Below are 26,514 nucleotides of genomic sequence, written 5' to 3'. Positions count from 1 at the left end.
TACATACACAACATGAACATATGCACAAAAATATTTGAAGACAAATTTACACAGCAACACATTAACAAGCACAAATTTATAAAGTACAACTGAGCACACTTGTCCTGGGAGTTTTGGGGTTTGGTAGGGTCTGACATGGATAGTGTCCTAGGATGGGTAAATGTTGATACTTTTGAGTTTGCTAAGCAAGACTAAAACTAAAACTTCAGTCTTAAGCTGACAATATTGATCTTGCTGACTTAGAAGCAGGGAGTTTTGGTGGTTCTTAAAAAGAATGATGATGACTTTTAGATCATTTTGATTATATCATTTAAATAATATTACTAACAATAAAACAATCTATTTCCAAAGAGTATAGAAAATGGAGACAATAAATAGGTCTTTATTGGCTTTCTATCCCCCAAATTCAAGAAAGGCAGGTGCTTGAATCTATAAATGCTCTGTCAGAGTTGAAATCATTGAGGAGCAATGGACATCTTTGGGGAATTTGAACAAAATCTTCAGATATTTTTCTTTTGCTTCTAACACAAGAACCACAAGTAGCAGAGGATTTAATTTAGCTTTCCCCATCTTCCTGCTTTCTTTCCCCTCTTCTCCTCTTCCCATTCCTTTTCTTTCCTCTTTTCCATTGTATATATGTTTTTTCTCTTTCCTTGACTTCTCTCCCATTCAACTTCACCATATTTATGTAGTACACTTAAAGCCTTTGCTCACCACAGAAACACCAGTGAGATGGTAGGTAAGACAATTATTAGCATATGAATGGTTAATGATTAAGCATCCCAAGTTAGCATCTTTCTTTTAGAGTCTTCAAGACTGGTCCAGCTTTGGTGGCAAGTGCTGCCTAAGGATATGGGTTTTGCTTTCATTGCTCCTAGAGAACTTTCCAGGAAAGATCAAGTTCCAAATAGTGTCTTGTTTTAAAAATGAACCATGAAAAGAAAGCAGAACAAAGAAGCTTAACTTGACCAAAAAAATTCTACTAATTCACTTTTTGTCGCTATTTTTTGCAATTAATTTAACTAACTTTTAATTTAAGCACCTATAATGCACATAGTCCTGAATGTTCTGAGTTAGGGAGCTGGATATTTAAAGTTTAAACTAGACCCTAAACAAAGACACAGACACTAAAGGAGTTTCCCTTCTAAACTGTGGAGCAGAGAGGTAGGGAAAGTGAGAGGCAAAGGTTAGGGTGTGCTCAGTCTATTACTAGATAATCCTCCAGAGAGGGGAAGCCTTTGACTTTCTGAACTACTGCAGTACACCCTGACATCTTGTATAGTTTGTTTTACAATTATTTAACTGGGTGAGAACTTCATCTCCTTAACAAGATTAGGCTCCTGATGGCAAGATTCTTGTTTTATACTTCTAAAGAGGGCCTAGCAGAGAAACAATTATGAAGGTGGCCTATTGTTTAACATATAGACCAGAATTCTTGCTGATGAATCTTTCAAGTATTTCTCTAGGGAGACTACAAATTTTCCACCCCCACTCCCCACATTGAATGTTATTGTTGCTCTGACTTTGCCTGAAGTCCTCTTTGAGAATGGACTTTCAAAGTTAGTGTAGAAGGTTTGAGACAAGAAAAACAGTCTCTTGAATTTTGACTTGAAACTTGATGCTGTTTTAAAACCAAACCATTAGGGTTATAAATTTAGAGCTAGGAGAGACCTAAGATCATTTAGTCAAATTATGCTTCCTTCCTTCCCTCCTTCCTTCCCTCCTTCCTTCCTTCCTTCCTTCCTTCCTTCCTTCCTTCCTTCCTTCCTTCCTTCCTTCCTTCCTTGCTTCCTTGCTTCCTTGCTTCCTTGCTTCCTTCCTTGCTTCCTTGCTTCCTTCCTTCCTTCCTTCCTTCCTTCCTTCCTTCTTTCCTTCCTTCTTTCCTTCCTTCCTTCCTTCCTTCCTTCCTTCCTTCCTTCCTTCCTTCCTTCCTTCCTTCCTTCCTTCCTTCCTTCCTTCCTTCCTTCCTTCCTTCCTTCCTTCCTTCCTTCCTTCCTTCCTTCCTTCCTTCCTTCCTTCCTTCCTTCCTTCCTTCCTACTTCTCTTGTTTTGAAGGGAGGTGAGATGCAAGGTCAGTAAATAGTAGAATAAGTATTTTCCCATTGGCAAAAAGTCTTTTTTAATTCACTGCTGAGAGAGAACTCAATGTATATGCAAAAGATTGAACTAGAATAACTTCTCTACTCTGGTGGTGATGAGTGAGGCAAGATTTGATGTAAGCCACTGGCTGGGGACAAAGGTAGCAGCTGCAAAGGAAGGCTGTATCCAACACCTGTTGCTGGCTGCTTTCTTTCCCTATATAACCAAGGTTTTGAATATATGGTGCTGCCTTTGTTTCTTCTGCATTTATTATGTTCTTTTTTCATTTAAGGTATTGCTCATTTGTCTTTGACTCTTCCTGATCCCATGGTCTATGTGTTTGTTTGTTTGTTTTTGCAAAGATAATGGAATGGTTTGCCATTTCCTTTTTGAAGAGATGAAGGCAAATAGATTTGAGTAACTTGCCCAGACAGCTAGTAAGTGACTGAGGCTGGATTTGAACTCAGGTTTCCCTGACGCCATGCCCTGTGCTCAATCCAGGGAATCACCTACCTGCCTCTAAGGTGACTGAGTACCAGAGACCTAATGAACTAGCTTTATGAGCTTTGAAAAGTTAGAAGAGCTACTAGAAGTTCAGCAACTGGATTTGGTTCTAGAGTCTGCCAGGAGTTATAGCTGCAAAGTTTGAGGAGCCAACCCTGACCTACTTGATAGATGAGCAATAGAACATTTGAGTAGCCTAGACAGACATGACACTTTACAGACAGGGGTGAGACTAGTCTATCAGCTATGCCATACCTCAAACTTCTTCCACTTCACCAGAAATGAATTTTTGGAGAGAAATTTCAATGACCACATATTATTTTACTTCTCCTGCCCTCTCCCAAAGGAAGACAAAACTCTTATAACAAATTGGGATAGTCAATCAAAACAAATTGCCATTTGGGGAAATGTGTTTCCATCTATCAGTTCTATGTCAGGAGATTAATAGCATTTTTTTTTATTGTCAGTCCTCTGGAATAATAATTGATCACTTCATTGAGCAAAGTTCTTAAATCTTTGATAATTGTTCATTTTTATAATGTTGATGTTATGGTATAAATTATTTTGTTTTCTTCTCAATTCACTCTGCATTAGTCCATAAAGAAACTCTCTTTTTCTGTTTCTTATAGCACAATAGTGTTGTATTTATTTACTATATAGTTTGTTCAGTCATGAGGAGAATGTTTTATAATCTCTTTGAGTTCACTTTTCCCAAAGACTGAGGAAGTAGAGGAGAATGTGCCCTTGGTTTAAGGAGGCTGGTGTACTTTGGTTCTTGTTATTTCTTCTCAGTAAATAATCCTTGGTGAAAGCTAATTGATACTAATTGGTTAGACTATATCAATTGGTTAAGTTGGGAGATATTGTTATTAGAGGAACACCCTGGATGGGAACTTGTGATCAATAGCAGTGGGTCCCCTAATGCTTTAGGGTCATGCATCCCTTAGAACCCTGAGAGTTCTCCACTTCAGTGACTTGAACCACAAGGCAAAATGGATTCAGTAGTCTTATCCTTGAGCCTGTTTTAGGAATGAAAAATGAAAAAACTCAATCTCCAGTAAGTCCCATCTTCTAAAACAGCAAAAAGTGTTCTCTCCTCCCTTCCCTTCCTCTCTTCTTTTACTCTCCTCTCCCCTTCCCTCCTCTCTTTTCCTCTTCTCCCCTCCTTTCTCCCCCTCTTCTCTTCTCTAGACAATAATGCAACGTAGAGTTAGACCAAGAGATCTCTGCCTAGTTTTCAGCATACTCCTTCATTCCCTCCTTGGCTCTGAGAGATCAGGTGAAAACCGGGAAGAACCAGCCACGCTCTGGAGAGATTGTGTGCGCCAGAGATAAAGCTCCGTTCCTGCTTCTCAGGCAGGCAAGCAGGCATGCGCTTGGCTCCCAACTTTGTGAAAACCCAGCCAGGACTGACTGGCCCGTGCTGCCCTCTTCTCTGGACTAGTCCTTCTAGAATATCAGTGAACCTTTCCTAGGGTGTGCATATCTTCTGGTCCTCACCTGTTCTCAACTAAGCTCCACTCTCTGTTCTTCAGCATTCTCAATCCCATCCGTTAACCCCTTCACTAGGGCTGTTCTTAGCAATTTGTCAAGTGAACATTGGACTGTTTTTTCCTTCCAGATCCTTTTCTTCTCCGAAACCCTACTTCCTGTCCTCCCCCACCTCACCTCCCTTCATTGTGTCCATTCTTTCAACAATTCCTTTTTTTTCCCTCCAGTCTCCAGGGGAAAGGGATCTTGGGCTCCCTAGGGAGTAGAGAAGGCCCAGAAATGAGGGTTGTTCTCTGCACCGCCTCCTCCCCAGAGCAGAGAAACAGTCGGCTCTGGGGGACCCGAAAGCTGAGTCCAACCTTCCTCCCCTACTCCCCCTCCAGCGTGTGCCATCTGCCGCCTGTCAGCCCCTCTCCATGGGCCCTGCTCCCAGGCGCCAGGGAATGGGGGGGGGGACCTGAGGAGAGGTCCGGGCTGCCTCTTTCCCACCTCCTTTGGCTACTTCCCAGGCCACTCTAAGGCCGCCCCCTGGGCTCTGTCCTCTCTCTGCCCCTAGCCCCACCAGGAGGTAAGGAGAGAAGTATGAATAGGGGGTGGGGCGACTCCCCAGCACCCCGCTTTATCATTGCTTGTCGGATAGCTGACTTGCAGATCAGAAGCCCCCTCCCCACCACAGTCCAGGGAAGCTTTGTGTTTGTCCCTCCCCCCCAAAGGGCTCATGTGTTCAGGCTAGCCTGTACAGTCTCTGAGAAGACACCTGAAGGCTTTGGTCAGTGGTCTCTGTCTTTTGGGGCTATCTAGGCATTTGCCTGCAAGCCATTAGCTGCTTTAACGTGGTGTCTTTGGGTGTCATTTTCGCTCTGCTACCTTTCAGTGCTCTCTCTCTCTTTGTGTCTCCCTCCCTCCCTTTCTCTGTGTCTCTCTCCCTCCCTCCCTCTCTTTGTGTCTCCCTCCCTCCCTCCTTCTCTCTCTCTGTCTCTCTTCCTCCCTCTCTCTCTGTTTCTCTCCCTCCCTCTGTCTCTCTCCCTCCCTTTCTCTGTCTCCCTCCCTTCCTCTTTTGCCCTCCCTCTCTCTCCTTCCCTCCCTCTCTCTCTCCCTCCCTCCCTCTCTCCTTCCCTCCCTCCCTCTCTCTCCCTCCCTCTCTCTCCCTCTTTCTCTCCTCCCCTCTGTCTGTCTCTCTCCCTCCTTCTCTCTTTTTCGCCTTCCCTCCCTCTCTCTGTCTCTCTCTCCCTCCCTCTTTCTCTCCTCCCTCTCTCTCTCTCTACCTCCCTCCCTCTCTGTCTCTCTCCCTCCCTCTCTCTCTTTCGCCTTCCCTCCCTCTCTCTGTCTCTCTCCCTCTCTCTCTCTATCCCTCTCTCCCTCCCTCTTTCTCTCCTCCCTCTCTCTCTCTACCTCCCTCCCTCTCTGTCTTTCTCTCCCTCCCTCTCTCTCTCTCTTTCGCCTTCCCTCCCTCTCTCTGTCTCTCTCTCTCCCTCCCTCTCTCTCTCTCCCTCCCCCCTCTCTGTCTCTCTCCCTCCCTCTCTCTCTTTCGCCTTCCCTCCCTCTCTCTGTCTCTCTCTCTCCCTCCCTCCCTCTCTCTCTCTCTCCCTCCCCCCTCTCTGTCTCTCTCCCTCCCTCTCTCTCTTTCGCCTTTCCTCCCTCTCTCTGTCTCTCTGTCTCCCTCCCTGTCTCTCTCCCTCCCTCTCTCTCTCTCTCCCTCCCTCTCTCTCTTTCGCCTTCCCTCCCTCTCTCTGTCTCTCTCTCTCCCTCCCTGTCTCTCTCCCTCCCTCCCTCTCTCTCTCTCTCCCTCCCTCTCTCTCTTTCGCCTTTCCTCCCTCTCTCTGTCTCTCTCTCTCCCTCCCTCCCTCTCTCTCTCCTGGACCTCCTCCCCTTCAGTCACTGGAACCTCTGTCCCCATCTCTGTGTTGAGCTGTGAGATTTTATTTTTTCTGGGTCTCTGTCATCCGGACAGGAGCCTGGACCTGCAGTCAGTGTGTGTGAGACAGCTTGTGTCTATGCATCTGAATGTGTGAACCTGAGAGAGAGGAGAGTCAGAGAGAGAGAGAGAGAGAGAGACAGAGGTGTGTGGGATGCTTTGCTTGGGCTCCTTTCTCGAAGCCCGACGGTCCCACCACAAGGACTATCAGAAGTGAGTGTCAGATCAGGAATTTGGAAAGGGGGTTCCCGCCTTTAGATATCAAAATGACCTACAAGCATGGACTTAGGCCAGAGATGGGGGAAGGGAGCACGCCCAGGGCTCGGAAGGGACCTTAAAATCAGATAAAAAGAGAGAGATTGGGAGCTGGCGTAGGGCTGTTAATTGAAAGGCTTTGTTAATTATCCCGGGCTTCCGCTCTCAAGGAGCCAGAGGAAGCAGCAGAGGGAAGCAGTTAGGCTGTGTAGGTACCAGTTCCCCGGCTTCTCCGACTAGAAGGCGAGAGTCATTTATCTCCGCGGGATGCGGGTTTTTCGGTTGGAGGTTGCCCTGGGTTACTAGTCACCGAGGGGACACAGCCCTCCTCACTAGGCGTCTCCAAGTGGCAACTTATTGATCGGGAGAGATTGATAAATTCCCCAAGCCGCACTGCGTTCAGACACCCCTCACTTGCCTTACAGAATAGCCTGAGGAAAGGGGGCACCTTCCGTCTGAAGACTATCCCCCTCCATTCCCAGGCCTGGACACTTCCAGTCCTCTCCACCAATCCTTGGGCTTGGGAAGGAGAGGAGGAAGCTTATTACCGGAATTAGTGTTGGCTCCGTTTGCCCTAGAGAGCTCCCTCCTAGACCTTGTAACTGTTAGCTCCCTAACCCAGCTCAATTTAAGAGGTAGTACTGTGTAAGAGAAATGTGACGGGCAGGCTGAGGCCCTGGGTTCGAATTCGACTCTGCTACTTCCCTTCTCTGGGTCTCAGTTTACACATTTGTATAGTAGGGACCCTTCCCTGCACGGATATTCTGTAACTAGCGTTGAGTCTGTATTCTTTGGGTTGGGCACTGCAAATCAAAATTTGTGCGAGTTGGAGGAAGAGTTTGACACAATATACAAAGGCTGGGAGATATAGGACTAATGATGGTTCAAAGTTGGCATAGATTGTGTACAGTAAGGGAAATGGCTGTTTTCATCTTTTAGACCTAGAAGGGACACTTGGATATCAGCTAACCCAAATATTTGCTGATTGACTGCAGCTGGGGGGCGCCAAGCCGGGACCAAGGAGGTATGGGGAGAAGTTGGCAAAGTCTAGGCACAGTTTGTGGATTTCGGGAGGGGGTGGCCTAAGCTTTTGGACTGAGTGGACAAACACGCCAAATAAACTAATTCAGGACGTGTCAAAGGCACAATTATTATTATTATTATTGGTGGTGGTGGGTGAGTGGTGGGAACGAGGGAAATCATAGAAAACTGCTCCCGGACGCCCCCTCCCACACCTTGCACTCTATTTTTATTTATCATTCTAAAGATGATTTTCTTCCCTTCCTTTCTTCATCCGTTCCATCTCCCAGTTCCTATCAGCTCCTCGGCTACGGTTCGGTTCCTTTAGTTTTGCCCCCTCCCGCCTCTCCATCCATCGGGTCCACCCCCCTTCCCCCACTACTCTCTCCGGCTCCGGTGCCTCCGCTGCCGCCGCCGCGGTCCGGGTTTTGCGGGCGGCCGAAGTTGTATTTCCAGGGCTGTCCATCGCTCGGTGCTGTTGGCTCTCTCTCCGTCTGATCCGAGCCCGAGCAGTGCGGGGCTCCCTACGGGATCAGAGCGCTCCCCCGCCGGGACTCCACTCCTCACATCCTCCTGCTGGGACTCAGCTACATTTCCAGCCAAGCCTGGCTTTATTATGTGTCTCTGCACTGCAGCCCCAGCAGCCAGATCAGGAGGAGGAAAGCCAGCTACGACAAAGAAGAGAGGAGAGCGAGGGAGGCTGGCGGGCGGGCGGGCGCCGGCTAGAGAGCGGAGCCGGGGCGCAGCAGCCGCCACCGCCGCCGCTCCCACCACCGCCGGTGAAGGCGAAAGCGGGGCCGCCTCCTCCTCCTCCTCCTCTTCCTCCTCCTCTGCCTCCGCCTCCTCCCTCTCCGAGCCCCTAGCCCATGGAGGTAGCTAGCGGTCCCGGCGTCTTGGCACCGGCCTGGGAATCCACTGCGCGCAGCGCTTTGGCGAGCGGAGCTGGCTGGGAGGCATCGGCCGGGCGGACAGGCGCTATGCCGAGGGCAGGGGCGCGTCTGCGGACCGCGGCGTGAGCACCCTCACACCCCCTATTTACCCCGCCCCCACCCTGGGCTCTGGGGCTTTTTTTTCTCTCTCTAAGGAGGGCTGGGGGGGCGGGGAGAGAGACACATACAGAGACAGAGACAAGACAGAGTCGGAGCCAGAGCTAGCCAGACTGAGACTGAGACTGGGAAGGGGGCGTGGAGGCCAGGGGGGCCAAGAGCCACAGCTTTTTGAGCGACTCCTGGGTGGTTTTGTGCCCCCCCCTCACTCTAGTAGAAGAGAGAGACTGAGTTGAGGGAGCAAACCCCAAAGCCACCATAATCTAGCCCCATATCCAATCAAAATTTTTTTGCCATTAGTGCTATCTATTGTTTTTTTTTGGGGGGGGGGTAGGTGGGAAGGAGAAATTTCTAGGGATTTTTTAAGGGGTAGACTGAAAGACTGGTCTTGAGGAACCCCTCCCTTCTCTGTCCTCCCCCTCCACCTTCACCTCTAGCCCCCTTCCCCTCCACAGATGGGGTTATTGTGAGAGTCTGGACCGGGCTGCGCAGCCGGACGCCTGCAAACTTTGCACAAAAATAACCCGAGGGGCGGAGGAGAAGGAGGAGGAGGGTGGGGGGTGGGGGTTGGTGGGGTGGGGGGAGGGAGGGGGCCGCAGGGGCCGGGGGCCGGCGGGGGGTGGAGAGGAGGAGGAGGGGGGCGGCTTTTTTTTTTTTTTTGCATAACGCGGCTCGGCCGAGTGGCCTCTGGACTCCCCGCGCCGCTGGGACCGCTGAGCCCCCGGCTGCCGCATTGCAACAGGCAAAAACCCAGCGCCACCCCCCTCGGCCTTAGCACCTTCCTTCCCAAACCATCATCATTATCATCATCATCATCATTATCATCAATAGTTATCTTTCCGAGTGAGGCCGCCCCGAACCATCGATCTGCTCACCGCAGCCGCCGACCCGGCTGCAAAAAAAAAGTTTCCGAGAAGAAGGAGGAGGAGGAGGAGAAGGGGGGGGAAAACCAGCGGGGGGCGGAGGGGGGAGCAGTCCGCTGAGCAAGAGGGAGCGCCCGAAGCCCCGGACATGTCGAGACGCAAGCAAGCCAAACCGCGCTCGGTGAAAGGTGAGTAAGGAACCGGCAGGAAGGGAGAGGGAGGGACGGGCGGACCGAGAGAGAGCGAGCGAGAGAGAAGGAGGAGGTGGAGGAGGAGGAAGAGGAGGAGGGGGGAGGAGGAGGAGGAGGAGAAAGGAGAGGAGGAGGAGGGGAGCGCGGAGCGGACACCCTCCCTTCTTCCAATCCCCCTTCTCCCGGTCCGGGAGAGTAGGGGCTGTTGGCGTACCGGGTAGCTTTGCGCCCTAGACCCCCGACTGGTTGCTTCCAGATTCGGGTTGTGTAAGGTGTGTTTGTATGGGGGAGTGGGGGAGTCTCATCTCTCCTCTCTCCCCCTGCCTGGGTCCCCCAGCCCCCGCCAGTCGGCCCGCGTGACCAATCAAGGGGTACGGCCCGGGTTTGGCGGGGATTGCGAATCACCGCCGCCGCCGAGGAAGAAGAGGAGGAGGAGGAGAAGGAGGGAAGGAGGCAGCTGCGGCTGTCGCCCCAGCGCTGGCCCCCCGGGCCTCCCTCTGCTTTCCCCTCCTCCCTGATCCGAGGGGTGTGGGGAGCGAGTGAGGAAAGCAGGAGGCGGCTGCCGCTGTTGTTTCAGGAGACATGGGGACAGTATTGCAGCCTGACCACCCCCCCTCCAGCGGATCACCTCGCGCCCTTCTCTCCGCCCCCTCTTTAGGTTCCCTGCCCAGCTCCGTGCACCTCATCACTTCACCTCTTGTCTGTAGGGCTCCCCAGTTTCCTGTCTTTCCAGGCCCCCTACCGCGGGCTCCCCTATTCCCCCCAACTCGGCCCCCTCACTTCCTGCCACCCCACCAATCCCCCTCCACTGAGGCCGCTAGAGCTAACGCGCCTCTGGCTCTGTGGGTTATTGTCTGGTGTGTCCCCGTCCTCTCCCGACCCTCAGCGGGCTCAGCAGGGGGCGGGGGAGCAGGCAGCCTCCAAGACTTGGGGCTCCTCGTGCCCCAAGAGGGATAGGGAGAGTTCCTCAATCTCTTAGCTCTCCATTCTCCCCCCATCCCCCTCAGGCTCCCCGCGGCGCGCCGGGCTCCAGGGCGCCGAACTCCCGGCCTGTGACTCCCCCCTCCCTTCATCCCCAGGCCCAGGCCAGACACGCCAACTCCTGGCTCTGCCTGGACGGCCTACCTCCCCAGCGTATTTATGGGCTTCCTGTCCCCCCTGTCCTCTTGGGACACCCTGAGTGCTCCGTAGATACGTGAGGGTATATGTGCATACACATATCTATGTCTCTGTAGGTGTGAACACAATATAAAAGCGTATGTGTCTATACACATATATATGTATCTATAATTCCTGTCTTATAACACCGTAGTTCAATGCTGGCGGGCGAATAACTTCCCCTGGACAGAAGGAAGAGGGCATTTGGGCAGTGGGGGTGGGGACAGTGCTGAATCTTTGCCTCTCTCCCTTCCCCCCTCGCCCCTCCTGGATGGAGCCTTCGCATTCAGCCCTAGGGCATCTAGCCTGGCCTTTGTGGTTCTCTGTCCCCTCCCCCCAGCCCTGACTATTGGGTGCTCCTCATCCTTCTCCCGCTGCGCTCTAGAATTGGGATGGAAGCGATGGGGGAGGGGAAGGGAGAGTAGCCTTTAGGGATTATGATATGCATAGGTTGGTTGGGGAAGAGGGATCTTTAGCTCCTTTCCTTACTGATTAAAAATTAATTTTTATGACCCTTTCATTAGAGGTAGGTGCTAGAGCCCAGGTTCTTCCAAAAAGTTAATTTTCTGATGTGTTGAGTAGAGCTGAGATAGGACACCCCCTTTCTTCCCCACCTCCCCATCCCCTCTCTCTTTCCTGCTCTCGGGTCTTGGATGTCATGAATTTAAATACGGGAGCAAAGGGGCATCTGAGAACTGAATGGGTTTATGGGGGTGGGGTAGGGAACCACTGCCCTTCCAAAGGGAGCCTAGGAACACCGTTAAACAGATGTAGCCAAGAACAGCGAGAAGTTAATGATGGAACTCCCCAGTAAATGGACCTAACTTTTTGCCCCTTTTCTAGTGAAGTTGGTCTCCTTTATTCCAGGTAACTTTGTGAGAAATGCAACTTGAAAGGAGAGCTGTTGTTTCAGTGGACTTCCTTTTGTAAAATTTTAGGAATTTATAGATTTAATAGATAACGATGAGAGGGGAGAGCAAAGGAAAGTTGGAGTTCTGGCAAAGGTCCATGTTTAAAGCCTTCCTGAATGAACCAGTTCTGTGACTAGAAAGAAGTAAGATTTGACTTTACCGTTCTTGTACCCCAAACTAACTCACAACCTTCAAGAGCCATTTCAGGCAACCATGCAGAAAAATGTAGGATGTGAACTACTGGCCAGAAATTCCTTTGTGTACTTTTGGAACTGAGCAGTTAATTCTATGTTAAATTCATCAGGAGGAGATAATTCAGAAAGGAAATTGCAAAGCTCCTGATTTAAAACAACAACAATCCCTTGTGTGGATGGTAATAGGTTTGAACCAAGAATAAATTCAACTGACGATTATGCAGAGGTGTGGGAAATACTAGTTTGCTAAACTAGCTTATTTGACTCTGGAAGGTTCTGTAAGAATTCATCTTCAGTTTTTCATGAAATCAAACTTAAAATATCTTAGGAGAAAGAGAGAACAAGAGGAGACCAGGAGTGTTTATTTGCTGTCTTTAGAGAATGGCTTTCTACTGGAAAATTAAAAGTTAATTGATGGGGAAAAGATGGGGAGGTTCAGATCTCTACTAGGAGTGAGGTGCTTTCTCCAAACTACAGTAAATAATGAAGGACATGATTTGTTTCTGTTGCTGTATCATAGACTTCAGGGCTATATAACCTGTTTCTCTTTTCATTTAACAAAGGTCCTCACTAGATCTTGTCTTCCTCTATTTAGTCTTTTTTTTGTTTGTTTTCTTCTGGGGTGAATATAGGTGGAGGTGTGGTCATTTATCAAGGAGGGAATTAATATAAAGAGAAGGTACTAATTTGATGTAGATATGAGTTTCTGTAGGTGAGCATTCATTTAATCTTCAAGAGTTGTCCCCCCCCCCCCCAACCTCCCAGGAAACAATATTAAAAAGTGTTTGACTAAGTGTGGACAGCTCCACACTAAGTGTTTAAAACAGCCAGGTCCTCACCTTTAAAGATGCTTGAAGGTGCTTCTTAAGGAATAACAGTGTATTTTTGCCTTCACTGCTGTGTGTCAGGGTTAACAGTGAGGCATTGTGGACTTACAGAGCACCGCTCAACCTGCTCTGAAAGTCCTTTGCTGTAATTGATCTCTGAAATGTGAGAGCCCATAGGAGGAAGGGAAGACAGAAATATAACTATTTCTAATGGATGTTCTGAAAGTGTTATTTGAAAGCACAGGAATTGCAGCTTTGAAAATCAAACAGGCCTCAGATGGTGACTTGCTTCACCAAAACAGAATCCCAGAACCCCCCCCCCCCCTTTCTGGAGGTGTCACCGAGTGTCACAGTGTTTGTCTATCAATTGGGAAACACAGCTCATACCCTGTACACCCAGGCAATAGTTTAGAGGGGGATAGAAGCATTGGTTTTCAAAAGCCACCCCTGAATTTCAGAAGAATGCCATTTACTGAGCTATTTTCCAGCTTCCCCTCTTTTTATTCCTTCTTAGTGTGGCAGTTTTCACTGCGCTCACCCTGTTTGTTACTTTGATAATTTTGGCCTCATTCTCCGTGCTGTAGTCATCACTCTTCACTGCTGTTATTTCTACTGATTATATCAGGTGGCTCAGTAATGATTATCCTGGCAGTTATCTCTGCCACTCAACATTAAGATGATCTGTTGCCTTGATGCTCCTGCCTCCAATCGCACAACAGCCTATTAATTTGGAGAGAAATTTAATACATTTTTTCCAACCTGCGTTTAAAAGTTTTGAATAATTTGTAATACTGCAGATATCTTGACTTTTAGCACAAATTTACTATTAACTTAATTTTTAGCTATTAATTATTGGGCACACTATGTCCACACCGAGCACCCCAATCTGTATCAGTCCCCCAGAGATTCTGTTCCATCCCCTGGCTGGGCCTTTCTTTCCTCCCAACCTTTAGCTTCTAAAAAGTCCATTTTTATAAATTTGGATGGAGGTCGAGGGAGTTGGGCACAGCGTAGATTGTCACAGCACATGTTTCCATGGAAATAATTGAGATGTAATAAATAGAGGCATTCTGAGCTTACAGGTTTTCTGATTCAACGGAGACCAAATACAAGTGTAAATTGTCAGGATTTGTTTGGCTAAACGTACATGATCTTGTAGGAGGGGGGGGGGGACCCTTTATAAATTCTTAACATTTGTAGCCTGGTCTGGAATGCTCAGACTGTATTATATTCAGGACTTTTTTCCTGCCTCTCAATTCAATCACAGGGAAACATGACTTGTTTCATTCACTAGAACATCTTTTATGTCTAGTAATTGCTATTTAGATTCTTACACCTGTTTCGTAGCAAAAACTTAATAAGCAGTAAAATAAGATAACTATGTGCCCCTGGCAGTGGAATCCTTCCAAACGGGGAAGCATAAGGTGCACTGTGTATTAATAATGAGAGGTGCAAAATGCCGGTGACATTATAGTAATAAAGTAATTCCACAGAACCATCCAGGACTGGCAATTCCTTTAATTCATGGAGATGTTGTGGTAGGCTTCACTATGGCTAAAAAAAGAAAAAAGAAGAAAAAAAGGATGAGGATGGGGTGGGGGGGTGGAATCACTAAACCGGAGTGAAGGTCTTTTAAAGTACAAGCTTGCTTGGCTCTCAATGGGGGTTTTTAGATTCAAGGGATCTGATTAATTTGAACAAAAATGTGCAATAAATGCCATATTGGTAGCCAGTTGTTTTTAAAGAGGTAGCTGTTGAATTCTCCCCCTGATGTAGGATTTAATAGCCTCACAATTAGATAAATCGATTTCTTTTAACTGTTCATTTGAAAGTGTAAACTAAAGCAAACCAGCAGTAAGGTAGATACTGGGAGCATTCTGTCTGCTCTTTTGAAGAAAGCTGATTCAGGGGGAGATTATTTTCAGTCATTGATAGTGTCCTCTCTTCTCCTCTCTTTCTTTACTCTTCTTTGTAGGGAATTTCTCGATACCTGTTATTTAAACACTGTCTAAAGAATAGTGTACCATGCCCATTGTCTTCAATGGAAAAACTTCCTTTTCTGTAGTAAATATTGACATAGTAACCACCTCTGTTTTGATGAGACTGTCCTCATTTATTTACTTAAGTCAGCCTGTCCATCTGCCCAGGGTCTCCACTCAGAGATTCCCCGTGGTCCCTGAGTTCTGATGGAATCTCCTGATTTTAAGATCTAGAGTTGGCCCCTCTTTATCTCTCCATTTCTTCCACCCCAGGTGTAGACTGGCAGACACCTTGATTAAAGGAGGTTCCCACAAACCCCAAGTCAAGTGTGGAAGTTGGGTGGTGGCCCCAGCTGTCTTGGTTCTGCCCTTTGGAGAGCAGATGATATCTGTTGGCATATCCTCAGTGGTTTAAAAGAGGAAAGAGTAACGTACCACAGATAAACATGAACTTTTCCTGATCCTGGACCATCCACACAATAAGCACTGTCCATTTCTCCAGAACACCTTGTAACTAAGTCAAAAGGGAGCCTAGGAAGCTCTGCTTTTTGCTGCCATATTTAGCTAGGGGACAGTTTATAGCTCTTTTGTTTAAAATAGGTGATGATTGGAAAACCTTGGGTTATGGGGTACTTTTGCCCTAATGGGACCTGATGGTTGCATAACAAACATCATTTTTTCTACAAATAGTTCAGGCTGAAACAAAGGTTCAGATAAAAGACTAGTACCAGGGGCCTGAGGTTCTAGACAATTTTCATTGAATAACTAACTACTCAGTGCAGTTTGTGGGAGCTCTATTCCTGTTGGCACACGGTTGAAAATAGCAGATGTACTTTGGTTGGTGAATTTGACAATTCTACAAATTGCTGTCAGATTGCAATGGTATTTTGTGCATAAACATGCGAGTCAGTAATCAAACTGTTTTGCACAAAAATGCACTAATTCCGTCTGGCTTAGTTATCCTCCTTGAAGTCCCAGCCCAGGCTGTCATCCTTTCGTGCTTTGCCTTCTTAGGGGTGGGGTGGAGAGAGGCCGATAGAAACTTTTGATTTGGCGCCTTGCCTACCTGGTTTGTGGCAGCCAGCCTGTAGTCACTTTGAGGTTGTATGCTCAGTAAATAAAAATACTCTACCCCTTTCTAGGCTCTCAAATTAGCTGATTGCCCTGAATGGTCTCCTTTAAAAGAAGGCTGTTTTACCTATCTTCTCTACCAAAGGTTTGATTTTTGATGTCTTCTGAAAAGGATTCTCTTTGTCTTGATTGATGTCAAGAATAAAAGCATGATGGTAATATCCCTTTGAAAGCTATTGTATTGTCAGCTCTGCCTGACAGCAGGAGGCCCTCCTAGTGCTATAGATTAGCACTGTGAAAACACTGACATTTTCTTTGTTATATTGCTGTTGTTCTGCTTGCAAAGTCAATTATACAATGTCGGAGCTCAGTTACAGAGTTGACTTTGGAAGTAACAATGTCTTTCATTCTTGTCTTAAAGATATAATTTTCTTTCTTAAAAAAAAAAAGAGAGCGCTAGAGAAACACATGCCCTCCCACCCTAACTCCCCCCCATCCTCCCAGCGCAAATGTATTCATTTGGTTCAATTTTTACTTTTCCAATACAAAGATTACATCGTCATTATCTGTTAATTCTGCTCATTCAAATTTCTGTTCCTACTTATTGATACAGTGACTAGGGCAGCCAAGATACACAGAAAGCCATCAAATGAGATTACGCTGTTGATACTCTCTTATCAAGTATGCTGTCCTATGATTTGGGTTCTTGGAGATTGGTGATTGAAAATGTTTTGGAAACAAGGGATCCCCAGGCGGTATCCAAAGTGCGGGCCTGGCCATAACCAGGCAGAGCTTGTTCATTTCCAACAGTGGGGTTTAGAGCAGAGGTTACTACAAACATTTAGAGAGATCCATAAAGTCCATCAGTGTTTCCTTTTGGTATTTCTAGGTGGATTTTCCCATTTAGCTTCTTGGAGCAGCACGTGTCTGCATTTCTGAATCAGTGTGCTGATGCAAATATATTCTTGGTAGGGACTGACTGCACACATTTTTTATTCATTGTAGACCAGTGGAAGTGACCGCAGCCAGTGAAAGGGTGGGACAAATTACAAAATGCTTTGTTAATGGTCAGGTGGTTCCATAATATGAACTATTTAGCAGAGGCCAAAAAAAATTAACTACAAATAGATTGGATGGGGATTTCTTCAGAATGTTAAAATTCTTCATTGTAGTATAGGGTATGTGGATCCTAATTGCTGGAAGAGGTGGTTTACCCGACAGCCATGGCCAGCTGAGAAGTCTTCTTAGTCTGGTAGGCCTCATGTGGAATTAAGGGGCAGCTCCCAAAATGTCCCCTCCATTTTGCTTCAAATGATAAGCATCCATCAGGAAACTTTATCCGAGGACATTAATTGTTGTCTCCCTAAGTTATTATTATGGACCACTTGACAAAATCCCATATTCACCAGCAATTTGTCAGGACTAATTTTGTTTTTCTCCAATAATTGAAAATTAATGTCTTGAAGTGAAAGCAGATGTTCATGCCATCTCCTGGATTGGGATCTAAAGTGGTGCTTTGTAGATGTGCGCACTCACTAATTGAACACTACTTTTGCATTTGTAGATAACTGAGGCTTTGGGACTAATACAGCTAAAAGACCCAACTTTAGATTATTGAAGGAGTCTAAAAGAAGAGATTTCCTTACTCAAAATGACAAAAGCATAGGAAAAACTAGAGACAGGTGACCTGGGAAGGAAGGTGGGGGAAAAAAACCAAACCGAAATCTCCTTGCTTATACAGAACACTTTTCTCCTCATTCATTCATTGACATAATAATTTATTATTGCCTGGGGACAGCCAGGTGTTGCAGTGGATAGAATGTTGAGTCTGGAGTTCAAATGTGACCCTAGATACTTACTTGCTGTGAGACCCTGGGCAAGTCACTGAACCTTGTTTTTCTCTGTTTCCTCATCTGTAAAAATGAGTTGGAGAAAGAAATGGCAAGCTATTCAGTATTTTTGCCAAGAAAACCTCAAATGGGGTCATGAAGAATTTTACATGACTGAAACTGAACAAATTGCAAATATCTTTAGTTACAAGCACTTCGTGGGAGATGGTCTCTTCTCTTAGAGAGTTTATAGGATCCCAGATTTGGAGCTGGAGATGACCCTCTCTTTACAGAGGAGGAAATAAGTTCAGAGAGGTTAATTAACTTGTCCATGATTTCACAACTAATAATGTCAGAGGCAAGATTTGAACTCAGATTTTCTTGAGTAAGAAGTCCCTTGGCTCAATTATTACAGTTTAAAGCAAGGAGGCCAGAACAGATTCTGGCTGGGACAAAGAAAAGATCTTTGGCGTTAGTAGGTGGGGGTTACCTAGATGTCTGTGTTTCCAGGATGCAGAAGCATTTGCAGTAATGAGGAAATGATTTTTCAAACTTTCAAGACTATTGGGAGTAACTAGAAGTTCATTTGCTTATGGAGGTCAGAAGGGTTCCACACTGCCTCTTTCTAAAGTCCAGAATGGTCAATAGGATGGTACCAGAGCAGAGTCCCTCCCCATCTCCCTTCTGTCTCCCCCCAAGACTCTGCAGCTGTCTGTGAGCTTTGGCTCATGATATTTGAAAAGTGCAGAGATGCAGTAAATAGGTGTGTTTTCAGGGTGGGGGATACTCCTTCGCAGCTTTTACAAACCAGATTGATTCCATATGGGAGCAGTCACACAGTGTGGCTTTGCCGTGATGGGGAAGGGGAAACAGACATCAGCCCCACGAAAGCCACAGCAGATGCCTCCAGCCCCAGATCAGGTGCAGCTTCCTCCTAGATTCTAATTGTGAATCACAGATTGTGCATTAAACATTTTTATTTTCTTTTTCCCTCTTGGAGGTGCTAAGTCAACTTTTTCCCCGGTTTTCTATGTAATTGAAACTTGCCCTTTTGTTACCTGGGCGTGAATTATTTTTTTTGCGTGTTGTCATTACTAGACCTGCTGTGAGGTTTATCTCTTCTGTTCATCCTAATTAAATAAAACATACTGTTCACCAAACTCCTGTTGCACTGAATTACCTGCCTGAAGGCTAATAGATGGTCATTTGTGTGTATTTCAGGCAGAAGCTCTGTCTGACAGGGTTTTCTCTGGCCTGGAAGGCTGAGGAGGCCAGGTGAATTAAGTCTGAGCAAGCAGACAATATCTAGGGCTTCCCCAGTCGTTGACCGGCCCAATCTTGTGGAACCCCTCCTGCTATTGCTGTTTACAACAAGCTTGTGTTCACTTGGGCGCTGGGAGAGAATGCAGATCTTTGTTCTTAAACAAAACAAAACAGAAAAAAAATCATTTCTGGTTCCTGAATGAGGGAGTTTGCTTTGTCTCTGTTCCCTGGGGAGTGTAGAGATGAACTTAGGGAGGGGAGAATAGAATCATTGGCTCCAGTGGGTCCCTCTGGGACAGGTGAGGGAGGAGAGCCTTCTCTCTTGGGGAGTAGGGGGGCAGAAAGAAGGGGAGCAGGCTGGAGTCATCCAGGGGACCCTGGGCTGGAGGAGCTCTGGCCCTGGTCCCTGGGGATAGGGCATTAACTCCAGTACAGCTGCTAGTCCGGCAGTTTCCAAGCTTTTGTTGCTCTGGGAAGCCTTTTCAAAGGACTTTGCAGTCTCTGGGAGGGGGCTGGTCACACCCCAAGCTTTGGGGTTTGTTCAGCTCAGCCTGTGCCTTGGGGCTTTGAACAACACTTTGTCCTCCTCTTTAAACTGAGGAGAGAATATGATCTTGAAGGGAGGAAGGCTGGAAACATTAAGAGCCTACCATGTGCCAGGCCTGGTACCAAGCACTTTATGGCTATTACCTCTTTTGAGCCTCACAACAATCTTGGGAGGTAGATGCTATTATTATTCTCACTTTACAGCTGAGGAAACGAAGGCCCACAAAGGTTAAGTGACTTGCTCAAGGTCACACAGCTAATTAAGTGTCTGAAGTCAAATTGGAACTCAGGTCTTCCTGCTTACCAGGTTCAATGTTCTATCCACCTCACTACCTGCCTTCAATATACACTTATAGTCTAATGTTAGAGTTTAGAGACTTCCGTCCTCTCCCTTCTTTTTCAGATGTATAAATTGTGTCTGGAAAAGGGAAAGATTTTATTTGCTTAAGGCTACCCAGCTAGTTAGCAGAGCCAGAACTAAAAGGTAAATCTCCTGTCTGCCAATCCATTCCACTTCACTGAAAGGATTCCATTTCCAACCAAGTCAAATTCTTTTATGGTTCTTCATTTGGTCCTCATTCAGTAAATATTTATCAAATGAATGACAGGATGAATGAATGGCTATATAATACAGCCCCTTCTAAGTTTGAGCCAGGACTTATAGATAGCTTCCATATGTATTTGAAGAGGGAGTAGAGGGAAGAGCAGGACTCAATACTCTTGGACCCATAGCCATTGGGGCTTGAGGTGGGCCTTCTCATTTTGCCTGCTTCCTTAGCATGGGTTTGGGAATGGTGAGACCAAAGGAGTTGTTTGTTATCTAAGGTAGAGCCAACAAAGTGTTCATCAGTTTTGTATTTTGGCTTCTTGTCAACCCCCAAATATCTTTCATTTTATACTGAATCTTCTTCCCATCTTTCATGCCCCGCCTTCTCTTCTCCATGCTTCATCCCTCTCTCCTTGTCCCCTCTTTTTGCTCAAGTCCTATTTTGTTGTGAGCCACAAACCTCATAGTTCTGGTTCCATTGCCTTATTCTTGATTCATCCTTCCCTTGCCACTTTATCCTTAAGTCACATTAATTATCTTTCATTCTCTGTCTCTCCCTTTTGTACCTAGACTCTTGGGAAGCTGCCTACAATTGGTACCTTCCTTCACTTTTCTAAGCCCTCAGCAATCTGGCTTCCAACCTCATCTGCCTACTGAAATTCTCCCTACAAAGTTACCAATGATCACTTAATTTCCACATCTAATGACTTTTTCTCAATTCTCACTTTCCTCCAGCCTTTGACACTGTTGATCACCCTCCTTCCCTTCATATTCTCTCATCTCTTAAGTTTTCATGAATGCGCTCTGTCCTGGTTCTACTGCCCCTCTGTCCCCTCCTGAGTCTCCTTTGTTGGACTTCCCTCCAAGCCACGACCACTATGTGTGGGGGTTGTTCTGCTCTCTGTCCTGGATCTTTTTTTCCTTCCTCTGATATCAGATTGGTGATCTCATCAGCTGCCATAGATGCAGTTTTCATTTCTGTGCTGACGATTCTCAGTTCTATTTGACCGGCCCTAATGATTCCTGACTTTCTGCCTTGTGTCGATAAATGTCTCTGGGACATCTGGAAATGGATGTCCTGTAGACATCCCAAACAGAGCTTGTATAAAACAGAACTCATCTTTCTTTCCATACTTTCCAGTCTCCTCTAGGCATCAACACCCATCCAGGTTCATAACCTCAGTGTCATCCTTGAATCCTCGCTTACAGGAACCCAGCTTATCCAATCTGTTGCCAAGTCTCATATGTATCCCTTTCCAGTCACACAACTGCCCCTTGGGTGAGGGCCCTCATCACCTCCCCATCCCCACGATATTGACCTCCCTGCTTCAAGTTTCTCCATTTCAATTCATTCTCTCCTCAGCTGCTAAAGTGAATTTTCTAAAGTATGGCTCTGAATAGAGTGAATATGCCACTCATCAAAATCACCTCCAGGATCAGATATGAAATCCTCACCTCTGCTTCTTATCTTCTCTGGCTTCTTTCAAGACTTACCTCAAATCTCACCTTCTTTAGGAATCTTTCAGGGTCTCCTCTAACCTCCCCTCTACCTCCAGTGACTTCCCTCTGAGATTCCTTCCCTTTACACTGTGTGTATCTTATGCATGTTGGTGTTTGCATATTACCTCCCCTCTTAGGATGTGAGTTCCTCAAAGAAGTCAGGGACTGTGTTTTGCTTTTCTTTGAATCCCCAGTGTGTGGCATGGTGTAACTGCTTAATAAATGCTTGACTCTACCTCCCCTGGTCTAGTAGACATAAAACCAAGATTTCAGGTACTTGTCCCGGATCTCCTTTATCCAGCACTAGTAGCCCAAAAATTGATTTCTGTCAAGAGTGCGCATTCAGTTTCATATTTCCATTTTGGAAAGTTCTGCCTACCGAAGGGGAGGAGAGCATGGAGGTGAGAGAGTGTTGGTAGTTGAAGTGAAACCCCAGGCTCATTATAAGCTGAAAAAAATTGGAATATGACACAGAAAAGCACTGGAATCTGAAATCAGAGGACCTGATTTTAAATCTCAGCTTGACTCCCTTCTGTGTGGGGGACTTTGGGCCACACTTCCCTGAGTTTTAGCCTCCTCCTTTGTAAAGTGAGGGAACCAGCTCCTTGATCTCTGAGATCTCTCCCAACTCCGTGATCCTATGATCTTTGTGGATCCAGGCCTGCTCACCAAAGATCCAGAGAGACAATATAGAAAGTAGCTGATTAAAATAAGGGGCAGGGGAAACAATATTAAGAACCCCTCTATAGGTATAGCATTTCATAAAGTGTTTTGGGCTCCTTAATCTTGTATGATCTCAGCAGCAACACTGAGGTGGATAGGACAGGATTAATTATCCCCGTTTTACAGATGTAAAAACCAAGGCTTATAGAAGAAGTAACTTACTCAAGACTATGCAGCTTGGAAGTGGAAAATGAAGTTGGTGAGGGAGAATGTAGGCATCATGGGAAGGGATAAATGGAAACTAACTAATCAACTTTAATGTACAGCAGGCCCACACGATCAATTTGTTCTAAAGCTGTTGTGGGGGGGGAGAGGGGTGTTGTGGGTGTGGGGGGTATGTGTGTGGGCGTGTACAGCTCAGGCCTGTATTTCAGAAGAAATACAGAAAGAAGACATTGAGAGGTCCTTCTCCCACTGACATATCTGAGCACAAAGGAGCTACCTGATGATTAGATGTGACGCCTTTGTTGGAGCTGTTTCATTAATTGCTTTTAATTCATCCTGCAAATGTTCTGTGTGGGCTTTTTGTTGTTTGGGCAGGTTCTTCTCTCTCATTAAAAAATAAAAAAGAATTGAAAATGACCAGGCATGTACCCACGTCCAGAGCCATTAGGAACACATTTTCTGGTTACGAAAAAAGAAAAGAAACAGGGAAAAAATTCCCCAGCACTACTACTACCTGCCCAGATAGGAAAGGGAGGGATGAACAAACTCACCCTTGGGGTAGAGAGGTGACAGGATAGAGGGAGGATAAGGGAGTAATGGAGAGAGCCAGCTATGCAGAACACTCCTCATCCTTGGCCAGGAACCTATTGAGCTGTCAGAGCTCTCTAGTGACAGGCAGAAATTGGAGTGCACTGCAAATGCCTGCTCTTGACTTCTGGAGAAAGTATTTTCCTGCCTTCTAAGCCCTTCACTATCCACCCACTCTGCCCTCCTTGGAAAAAGGGAGGATGGCCACTATAGGATGATGGTTTCGTCCTCAGGATTAGGAGGGAAAGTATTTGGTGGGATCTAGTTCAGAGAGATAGCAAGCTCTGGTAGAGGCTTCCACTAAGTAAAGAGTTGAATCCAGACTTCTCTTCTATTTCTAGGAGCGCATAAAGCCTAATGGGCAGCTACATGGCATAGTGAATAGAGTGCTGGTCTGGAGTCAGGAAAACCTGAGTGAAAATCCAGACTCGGACTGGTTTTGTGATCCTGGGCAAGTCACCTAACCCTGTTTGCCTCAGTTTCCTCCTCTATAAAATGAGCTGAAGAAGGAAATGACAAACCATTCTAGTATCTTTGCCAAGAAAACCCTAAATGGGATCACAAAGAGTTAGATAAAACTAAAATAATTGAACATCACATAGAGGACCAAATTTGGAGAGGATCTGGGTTCAAATCCTGACTCTTCAACTTACAACCTGTGTGACCTTAGACAAGTTTGCTTTCCCTCTGTGGTCCCAATCTTGTCATTTGTAAAATAGAGGCATTGGATTGGATGATCTCTCTAGTCCCTTCTAGTTATACATCCTATTAACTTATCATTTAGGATGTTAGAGTTGAAAAGAACCTTAGAATTTCAAAATTAGGGGAGGCAATGTAAATGATGAATATAAACATAAATAAAGTGGAAATAGTATTGGCTCTGGAGGCTATCTGATGCTTACTGTGTAACCTTGAGTTATGGGACCTCAGTTTCTTTATCTATAAAATTAAAAGGTTAAGCCAGATGGCTTCTGAAGTACTTCTTAGCTTTAGAACTATGAACCTGTGATTCTATGATCCTATGACCTTAGTGGAAAAGAACACTGGATTTGTTACGGTAGAGAGCCCTGTTGTAATTAAAGATTTTTGTGACTTTCCCCTCTCTGGGTTTCAATGTCCTTATCTGTAAAATGAGGAGGCTAGCGTAAATCTTTGGTAAGGTCTCTTCTAGTTTTAGACTCTGAGTTTATGACCAGAGAATGTTAGACCTGGAGTTGACCCTAGAATGTAAGATTTCCACTTTGGAAGGAACTTTAGAGATCATCTAGTCCCGAGGTGTCAAACATGCAAAGGCCACAACCCTCCTGAGTGCCTCCTTAACCACATTAAAGGGTAATTGAGAAATAATTTAACAAAACCAATGAAAATATCACCAAACATAGCTAATATCACATTTTTAAAACTGAGTGGCTATGTATGGTCAATAGTCTCTCTATGTAAACATGACGTCAGTGATTGAATCAAATGCACCCCCTCTTCCAAAGGAGGAAACTGGAGCCCCCAAGATGAAAAGAGACTACTTACAAAAGGTTGTCCATTTATTTAGTGGCAGAAATGGTAAATCCAAGACTTTCGACTCCCAACTTAGTCTTCTTTCGAAACCATCTTTCCCAGTTGGCTGTTTTGAGGCCCTTCCCTAGAGATTTGGAAAAAAGGAGAAAATAAGAGTACATGAAGAGATACATGACTACAGTGTGGTTTTGAGGTAGGGACATACATGTTCTACATCACCTATTAGGGTTTAGGGTTATTGTCAGATTCACTCAAGTTATTGATTCAACTATTTTGTCTTGTTAGTGGGTTTGTGTTCAAAATATGGTGGTTTAAAAAAAAAAGTGGAAAATGAGCTTTTAATATATCACCTGCTGAGTTAGATATATGTGTATGTGTATATATATATATATATATATATAAATTATGTGTTCACTAAGCCACCCCTTATAACCCAGGACGATAACTAATCTACACTAAAATTCTATTTGGCAACATGCCAAAGAGTCTCTGGCTCACCCTTCAAAGAGTGTCAATGTTGGTATACCTTTGATGTTTGTTCCCACTCAGCCAATCTGCTTAAAAATGGACACTAAGAGATAAACTCTTATCATTTCTATTTTGAAAAATAAATGTTATTTATTTTCTCTCAAAAAAAAAATATCACCTGCTGGGGGCAGCTGGGTAGCTCAGTGGATTGAGAGCCAGGCCTAGAGATGGGAGGTCCTAGGTTCGAATCTGGCCTCAGCTACTTCCCAGCTGTGTGACCCTGGATAAGTCACTTGACCCCCATTGCACTCTTCTGCCTTGGAGCCAATATACAGTATTGACTCCAAGATGGAAGGTAAGGGTTTAAAAAATATATATATACAGCTCACCTGCTGGTGAGCTACCTTGTCCTCAGCAGAGATGCCAAAGTGTAAATGTGAAATTTGTATCCCTATACATGTCACATATTCCTCCCTTCCCATAATTACCCTTTCTTTCCCTCCCAGGACCACTGGATGAGCCAAGAAAAAGAGGCTTCCTCTGAGAATATCCATGCACATTGGTCTCCATGAACCTCTGAATTTTGGTGAAAGGAGTTCTATTTCATGATTGCCTTGGCCAATCATCCACCAAAGGAGAGTGTAGCCAGCTTGGGGAATAGTCCTATGCAGTTAATAACTTTTCTAGAGAATCCAGTCAACACTATCCCTATTTTAGGGGAGGAGATTCTCGACAGACTTCTTTGGTTGTGTCTTTTTGTCATTCTGATAGCTCACATTTATATGACTTCACTCACAACAACCTTGGGAGAAAGAGAGTGCAGATATTACAGTTCTTATTGGAATGGGGCAGTAGAAGCCCTGAGAGTCTGAACTGGCCATAACCACAAGGCTATGAGGAGATGGGACTTGAATGAACCCAGATCTTTTGACAGCAAGATCACACTGCTCTTCTTCCTTTATCATGTTGCCTTTCCAAAGTTGGCTCGTATTGATAAAGACTGACATTTGCCTTTATTTCCCTTGTATGGGAAGGGAAGAGGATTCTTTTATATTAGATCTTCTTTGGCCACTGGAAAAAGTTTTTTTTTTAATGTACAGAAGAGAATAGAAGGAAGTTCAGATGAAATCATAGACAAGTAGGATAGTTTTGGAAGTAACATGACATTTATTAAATACTTAAAAACACAAATAATATGAAATAGAGATTCATGGCTTCTTATACAGTTTTTTTTCTGTGTCCTGTTGGGCATATGAAAATGCTCTTTTTTGGTGTTTCAGTTGCAAAAATTTTTTTTAATTCTAAAGAGAGGAAAAAATATAATTTTCCTCTAATTGCACATTGACCTTAGTTTCCTCCTATGTGAAAGGAGTTATTGGATGGATAGAATGCCCTTTCCATTCTGACATTATATGTTCTAAGAGTTCTTACAGCTCATATATTCTGTGTTCCAAGGGCCTTTCCAGCTCAGGTGTTCTATATTCCAAGGGCTCTTCCTGCTCAGATGCTCTGTGTTCCAAGGGCCTTTCCAGTCAGTTGTTCTGTTCTAAGGGCTCTTCCAGCTTAGATGCTCTGTGTTTCAAGGAACTTTCCAGTTCAAGTGTCCTGTGTTCCAGATGTTCTGTTCTAAGGGCTCTTCCAGCTCAGATGTTCTGTGTTCCAAGGAACTTTCCAGTTCAGGTGTCCTGTGTTCCAGATGTTCTGTTCTAAGGGCTCTTCCAGCTCAGATGTTCTGTGTTCCAAGGGCCTTTCCAGTCAGTTGTTCTGTTCTAAGGGCTCTTCCAGCTCAGATGTTCTGTGTTCCAAGGAACTTTCCAGTTCAAGTGTCCTGTGTTTCAGATGTTCTGTTCTAAGGGCTTTTCCAGCTCA

General features: G+C 45.5%; 1 protein-coding gene across 1 annotated transcript in view; it reads left to right on the top strand.

Moving 5' to 3' along the window:
• Positions 1 to 8,945: 8,945 nt before the first annotated feature.
• Positions 8,946 to 26,514, top strand: part of ZNF423 (zinc finger protein 423) — a 441,008-nt gene continuing 423,439 nt past the window's right edge. Inside the window, exon 1 of the mRNA XM_007474837.2 lies at positions 8,946 to 9,361. Coding sequence (XP_007474899.1) covers positions 9,322 to 9,361 — 40 coding nt within the window. The 5' untranslated portion in view covers positions 8,946 to 9,321. The remainder of the gene's footprint in view (positions 9,362 to 26,514) is intronic.

Source organism: Monodelphis domestica, chromosome 1, assembly GCF_027887165.1.
Source record: "Monodelphis domestica isolate mMonDom1 chromosome 1, mMonDom1.pri, whole genome shotgun sequence".
Taxonomy (NCBI): domain Eukaryota; kingdom Metazoa; phylum Chordata; class Mammalia; order Didelphimorphia; family Didelphidae; genus Monodelphis; species Monodelphis domestica.
Note: the sequence above shows the minus strand (reverse complement) of the source record. Positions and strands in the feature narration are given on the sequence as shown.